At 35.2% G+C, this 8,054-nt stretch overlaps 1 protein-coding gene across 1 annotated transcript in view; it reads right to left on the minus strand.

Annotated features, from left to right (window-relative positions):
* The window catches only part of BMP5 (bone morphogenetic protein 5), a 73,806-nt gene extending 66,236 nt beyond the window's left edge, over positions 1 to 7,570 (minus strand). The window contains exon 1 of the mRNA XM_070733008.1: positions 6,344 to 7,570. Within this exon, the coding sequence (XP_070589109.1) occupies positions 6,344 to 6,830 (487 nt within the window). The 5' untranslated portion in view covers positions 6,831 to 7,570. The remainder of the gene's footprint in view (positions 1 to 6,343) is intronic.
* Between the last annotated feature and the right edge of the window lie 484 nt (positions 7,571 to 8,054).

Genomic DNA, 8,054 nt, shown 5'->3' on the forward strand with positions numbered 1-8,054 from the left:
TTGCCCCAACTCTCTGGAACCAGCTCCCCCCGGAGATTAGAACTGCCCCCACCCTCCTTTCCTTTCGTAAACTCCTTAAAACCCACCTTTGCCGCCAGGCATGGGGGAATTGAGATATTTCCCCCAGGCCTATACAATTTATGTATGGTATGTTTGTGTGTATGTCTGCTTAATAACGGGGTTTTAAAAATGTTTTTAAATTATTAGATTTGTCATGAATTGTTTTATTGCTGTTGTGAGCCGCCCCGAGTCTATGGAGAGAGGCGGCATACAAATAGATAGATAGATAGGTAGGTAGATAGATAGATAGATAGATAGATAGATAGATAGATAGATAGATAGATAGATAGATAGATAGATAGATAAATAAATAAATAAATGCCATGACTTTACCCTTTGCAGGAGTCTACCGATGCCTATTTCCAATGCTAGTCGTTGGAGGCAATGATAAAATGATAATGATGATGGTTGCCCTATGCAGAAGAGCATTTCCTATGGCTCACAAAGTTCAGAGGTTGCATCACGACCTCTGGCTTTGAAGTTAGAAGAATCACCAGGGGAGCAAGAAAGAAAATTACACCTCCACAATGTAGAGCTATTTTTCATGTTTTACTTTTCCCTTCCACAATAGGCAATAACCAGAAGCCAGCCTTCTTGTTCATAAAGGCCAGAGATGGCTGTCACAGTATGCTTTATATCGGAATAGCCATGCTGCTTGGGAATATTGCGCACCACATGGGTCTCCAGGAAACAAAAAGTCGTATCAATCAAAGGACCATTTTGGATTACTTTAATTGCTATACAGGGTTGCTATGAGGTTTTGTTTTCCTAGTAAAGCATGTATAGTATGTAACCCACAGATTCCCACCCAAAGACTGTGTTTAGTCTGAAAAGGCAACTTTGAAAGGAAACAACAAGCTGAGTTTTATCTTTCTACCTCCCAGTGGCAAAATTATTAACATTGCATATTTTAAATAGAAATACAGAAAAACACATTGAGGTCCCCCTCTCATCTACCCCTAATGAGCAGTTTCAATCATATTCTCTCAGATTATTGATCATTTTTGTCAGGGTTTTGTTTCTTTTTCCTGTCTTTTTTTAGAAAAATAAATGTTGAGATTATTTCAAATCATGAGATGATAAATCCATAGATGATAGATTGTTAGAAAGATGATAGATAGACAGACTAGATAGATAGATAGATAGATAGATAGATAGATAGATAGATAAATAGATAGATAGATAGATAGATAGATAGATAGATGATAGATAGATTAGATTAGATTAGATAGACAGACAGACAGACAGACAGACTAATAATAATAATAATAATAATAATAATAATAATAAATTTATTGTCATTGTCAAAACAACGAATTGTCATTGGCAACGAAAGTCGTGTGACACCCAGAGACACTAGATTAGATAGATAGATAGATAGATAGATAGATAGATAGATAGATAGATAGATAGATAGATAGATAGAGATAGATAGATAGATAGATAGATAGATAGATAGATAGATAGATAGATTGATTTAACAGACAGACTAGATAGATAGATAGATAGATAGATAGATAGATAGATTAGATAGATAGATAGATAGATAGATAGATATGTAGATAGATATGTAGATAGATATGTAGATAGATATGTAGATAGACAGACAGACAGACAGACAGACAGACAGATGCCTCTGACCTGTGTGTATGTGTGTTTCCCTCTAGTCCTAGGGTCAATAATAGAAATATCTGTACAGGTGATATTCAATGTTATTACTTTTTTGAGAGTATGGTAGCCTCTCATTTGTGTTTTCATTTAAAATGAACTATTAAAAATAAAAGTATTCAATGCAGAGAGCTGCCCGGGTAGTAAAAAGTTTATCAAGAAATACATTGTTACCTTCAAAAGGCCCTTGCCCTGTTGTTCTAAAAAGTGGTCACTAGATCTGCAAGGCCTAGGAAGTGACCCTCACTTTAAATGAAACCAAGATGGATTTAGTGGTTCTATTTCAGTAAGGAAAATGTACGCCCTTGTTATTGGATTTGCTAACCAAAAAGGAATATGGCTGTACTCTTTAATTATTTCATACTCCATTCTATAAATTCTAGCATCAACTGTCAGAATAATGTACTAAACGTTTGTGGTGTGATAACCTGTGATTATTTCAACACTGTTCATACTTGCTGGAGATCTGCGCGAATCCTGCTGAAATTACTAAAGTTTAAGAGAAAAACTGTGTACCATATTCAAAACTGAGTATGCCACTCTCTTGCTGGTGTAATAAATGGAAATAAATAATTGGTCATCCTTAAATTCTCTAAATAATTGAACAATCATGTGTTATTTCATTACTTCTTCATGGGTGGTGGTACCCACCCACATATCAGTTCAAGTTTAGTACCAGTAGTTTGAATCTTAGCAAAGCTAGAGGACTGTTTTTAATATAAATTCAGACAGATTTGAATATTCTCAGTAGCATATATTAAAATATATTCCTATCCAATAACAGCTGATTACGAACAACAACAGATTTGGTATGCCACTTCTGCAGTTCAAGTTAAAAAGCAAGTATACACCAGTACATAGTTAAAACAAATAATCTGTCTATCTAAACAGGATTTATCAAACAGTTCCGTTTCTTTCAATCAATCAAAAAACAACACTGAGAATCAGTCACTGATGTAAGTTCCTATTAGAATTAAAGTAAGCCTTTGAAAATACTGTATTTCAGTTGGTGAATTTAAGGGAGGGAGGAATTGTTGATGGATTTCTATATACCATATCTGTTGATTGGAGCATTTCAGATCAAACTTTTTTGCGAAGACGAAGTTATGCATGTATCTGTCTTTGTGGAATAACCTGGATGTCTGTTGTTGTTTTTTTAAAAAAGAAAAATACTATTTAAGCCTGTCTGTTTACCTACCTACCTACAATATCTATTTATCTATTGAATTTATATAGCTGCTCATCTCACACATGTGGCTCTGGGCAGCGTACACAATGAAAACACAATTAACCACCATCAAAAAGCAAAATAGCAAATAAAAACTAATTAAAAGTTATAGTTTAAAAAGTACAACTTTGCAAATTAGGGAATGGGGGAACCAGGTGGAAAATTCAGTAACAAAAAGTTTTGGAAGGGAGCTAGACAGGAGAAAAATGCAAGGCACTAAGAATTAGCCCCCTGGCCGACGGGTGTAGCGTGTTTTCCTGTGTGAATGGTAATGAATGATTTTAAATCTTATTAGTGTTTTTTTTTAAGTTTTTCACCTATGTTAATTGGATTTTTAGATATGTACAGTATATGGTATATTGTTTTTCATATGTTGTGAGCCGCCCCAAGTCCTCCAAGAGGGACAGCATACAAATCCAATAAATAAATAAATAACTATCTCTTAGTAAATACCGGTGGGAAAAGAAGAGACAAAGAGGTTATATTGCCATATATTAGAATACTAACGGTGGAGAAAATGGCAAACCGCTTCGGCTTCACATTTTGGGAGGAAAAAGAAAGAGAATATTGAAAACAAACCTAACCACCTTTAAATAACTTCATTTTACTTTTTTACCAGTGGATTATTTTTAATACCCTCTCAGGCATTTTAAATTTTATTAGCAAAGCAAGCAAACATTATCAGCAGTTATTCCACCAGCATAATTATTATGACAGAAACCATCTTTCTTCCTCCCGAGGTTTTTTTCTTTTTTCTGCCTTAAATTCAGATGTCCCTCAAGGAGGAACCTTTATTATCTCAAGCTCCCAGCAAACAGCATTTCTAGGACTTAACACCTCCCATTTGTTATTTTTAGCGTAGAGGTTTTTACATCGTTAAGAGTTTGGCAGATGCAATGATTTATGTAAATTCTTTATCATCTCGTGGGGGATTAATGTACTGTAATTTGATAATGGCCCTCCACTTTAAGAATCAGGACTACTTCCAGAAGAAAGCAAGTCAATTGCAGATGATGGCTAATGTAAACCTCCACCAATTTCCACGATTTGACCAAAGATTCATTTATCATTACCATTTTTCTTTGCAGTACTTTTAATTCTAATTGCCATTGAATGTCAGATACAGAATACAGATGGTTGCTCTTTGGGATATTTTATGAATTTTAATTGCATTAAGATTTTTCTTAGTTCATCAGAAATACACTGCTCAAAGAAATAAATAAAGAGAACACTCAAATAACACATCCTAGATCTGAATGAATGTTCTCATTGAATACTTTGTTCTATACAAAGTTGAATGTGCTGACAACAAAATGAAATTGATTGTCAATCAGTGTTGCTTCCTTAAGTGGACAGTTTGATTTCACAGAAGTTTGATTTACTTGGAGTTATATTCTGTTGTTTAAGTGTTCCCTTTATTTTTTTTGAGCAGTATATTTATCTAGCTTTAATGAAGCGGGTGCTTAATGCACTGAAATTCTGCCAAACTACAAAGGCAGCAAGAAGTGATCTAACTTCAATCTACTTTGAAAGGTTAAACATCAGTTTAATAGGGCATATAAACCAGTTAAGGGTTTATCTTAGCAAGCTTTTCATTTTATGAAATGATATGATACATGATACATTTCAGGAGTTAGAAAAATCAGGTTTCAGTATAGAACATGCATTCAGATATTCCTTAACACAACAGCTACTGTTATCTAATAATAATACAATTTATGAAAACTTAGTGATCTGGGGAGGGAGGAAATGATCTTATAGTAAATTGAATTGTCATCACGGATAGTATTGAATGCAGATGAGCAGGAATCCTATTTGTTTATAAACGTCCAACTACCACAAACTGAAGAGAAAAAAATAGCAGCCATCTGCTTAATAATGCATTTATTAAATCTGTTTTTAGACCCATAGAAGACAGTTGCTTTACAAATTAAAGCTAACTGATAAATGAGGGGTCAACGTACCTTAAATCTCTTATTAAAGTGCTTATATGAAGTATGCATTCAACATGATTGATTGATTCTTTATATAGAATCAATCAATTTAGTGGTGGCTGTAGAACACGTTAAATCATTTTAAATGTAAAGGTAAGAAAAAAGGGAGAACATCTGCAGTTGGTTGGATTTTTTTTAAATGCAGTGCCGGTAAATCGCATTGCATTTGTAGATACTTTTCACTAAGTTTTGAAAAGTACTTTTCAAAATACTTTTGCCCTAAAATAATATTAGCAAAATATGACTTTATTTCTGATTGCTAAACTTCTGGTGAATGTCGTTTCTAAAAAATTATGAACTAAACATTGTACTAACCTACTATAATTAGAACCAGCTTAAATGGTGTATGTCATTTAAAGGTATTTTAGAGTTTCATGCTGATGCTTAAAACTTTTATAGAAAATATTTCTAGGAAAGGAATAGGAGATGAATTAGTCAAGCCTCTTATATAACAGTTTACTTTTCAGTGAAATCTTTGGCAAATGTGTTTGAAAATGTTGAAAAAAACTTTCAATCTATAAACAGCACCGTTTATAGATTTTTCTCTCCAACGTGAAATTCATAATACAGAAATATTTTGACAACATCCATAATATTACCACTTTTCACACCTAGCATTATGAAATAATTATTCCTTTCTGAATAATTGTGGTTTAAAATAAATAGAAAATTTCTATTCTAGCGTTTAATTTCATATATGAAGGAGAATTTTTAAAAAACTATTAAAATGAAACCCAGTGATTCAAAACAGAATATTTATCAATATAAAAATTGCAAATATAAAATAGCACAGAGACAACAACACATTGTTTGGAAACTTCATTTCAGAAAGGAAAAGCCACAATACCTGAAATGTATTTCAAATCTTTTAAAGGCCACAAATTCTACATGGGTATTAGCGAATTCCACAAGTGGTCTCCTCATTTCAACATGCAAACAAGAATTACCTATGAGAAACTTGTCAAATATGAAACATCCCCCCCCCCAAAAAAAACAAATATAGGTTTGAATGTCTAATTCTATCATTCTTGAAGGACAGTTAGTAGTTATCTTCTATAATTTTGTTCTGATTTGCAAAACAAACAATATATACCAAAATGCTTGCATGTTTTTTTGTCTAATTTTAAAAAATTATTCTTGGGCTAATATAATCATTTTAATTACATCAGTGAAAGAAGGAAAACAAAGGGCAGGAAAGTTATTGAAACAGACTTTATACTAAAGTAAGAGAAAGTTCACTCTCCCCAGGGCTACCTACATAGTAGCTGGTTTACCATTAGCCCAACTCCATTTTGTAGTTGTAGTACATCTTCCAAGGGCTCTTGATCTCCTAATTCATCCACCCCAGAGCAGATTTCAAACAAAGAAAAACAAAATGAAACTGGCAACATACCTAAATTGACAAAGCTCATGACCATATCTGCATCATTCAGAAAGTTGGTGTCGTGCAGGCTAGCTAAGGTGGGATTTTGTGTAGGCAGTGAACTTGTCCGTGATATGTATATTCTTCGGGAGTATCCATTTGGAGATGCCAAGTAGCTTTTCCGTAGCCCTTTGCCCTCTCCACTTGGGGATGATCCTCTCATCAAATATTCCAACTCTTCGGGATCCTGTTCATTTGTCATTGCGTTATAGAGATCCAGCATGAAGAGGGGTGCTGAGGACGCTTGTTTCCCAGCTGAAAATGGCCTGGGTCTATGTGGTAATCCCAGGATGGAAAGAATTTCTCTTTGGATCTCTCGCCTCTCATGGTTCCGCAATCTCCGATAAATAAAACTGGAGTGTACATGGTTGTCCGCCATGCCTGCCTTAGCATAATCCATGAAAAGCCAGTAATTCCAGAGTAAGCTCAATAGAACTTTGAATAGAGTTTGGTCCATTTTAAAATGAAATGAAATTAAATTAAACGCACAAATAAACTTTGAAATAATGTTGTATTATCCTTTTCCTAGTCTCTTACGAACTCTGCTGTTCCCAGGACCAAGGAAGGTTAAAATAAAACTGAAAAATGAACGGTGAGCAATGAATTACCTATGCCTCATGTCAGCATTGCCATTTCTGCGCCTTTCATCTTGATCATCTTCTTCCACTTCTTCCTTGAGTATGATGGGCCGTGTCGGGCTGCCTGCAGTTCTACCAAAGCTGAAATTCAGACGTCCAGTTTTCTACTGCTTCTGTTACTGATTCTCCTGCACTGGCGGAACAGGTTCCCAGAAGCTGATCATTTGATGCAGGCATTCCTGGTCAAAACGTTGAGATGATCAGACCTGGAGATAGGCTTTGAATGAAACAACAGATCATCTTGTCAAGCTGCCATTATCAGTGCTGATAATGTTCTGCTCAGAGTCCCCTCGGGCTCTGATTCCTAATCCCCAACTAAATAACTCTTTTTCCACCTTGCTGTCCTGTCCTATATGCCAGCTTTCTGTCTTCAACTACTGCTTGGTGATGGTGTCATTTCCCTTTAGTGGGGTTTTTTTTTCCAGCACCCAGCTGAGCCTATTAACATTTGTAATGTCCAGCCCATCTGAAACATGCATCACAGGCTTGAAAATTTCAGTCTTCCTCTGAATTCACACAGGGATGTTTAAAAAGAAAAACCCAGACCCCTCCCCTTCTCAATATCCATCCAATCTTTTGCAGTTCCTTAAAAGTGATTTTCACCTCTGCCAGGCAAAAAATGGAGCAGCTCCCTTCAAGAGATCTGAAAGCTAATGTAAGCACAACCCTGCTGGGAGAGAAGAGGTTTCTCATTGTAATTTGAAACTGGCAAAGTGAGGGGGGGATGAATTAACCCTTCTACTGCCACACAGTTACTCCCCCTCCCCAACCAGTCAGTGTAGAGTTCTCTAACAGGATGGGAGTAATGACCTCTCCAAAAAGAACTGTGTCAACAGATCGATCTTAAAATTTAGCATGCGATTCACCTGAGTACTTACGAAGTCGGAAAGAACATAGGGCTTGTTTGAATTATACTAGTTTGCAAAATATATTCGACTCTATCCCCTTTTTAAATGTAACCACTTGCAACCCAGGTTAAATAATTTAACATTCCACTGAGATCAACATGTAAGGCCTGGAGTTTTTTCAGACGTGCTCCTAAA

Source organism: Erythrolamprus reginae, chromosome 1, assembly GCF_031021105.1.
Source record: "Erythrolamprus reginae isolate rEryReg1 chromosome 1, rEryReg1.hap1, whole genome shotgun sequence".
NCBI classification, from domain to species: domain Eukaryota; kingdom Metazoa; phylum Chordata; class Lepidosauria; order Squamata; family Dipsadidae; genus Erythrolamprus; species Erythrolamprus reginae.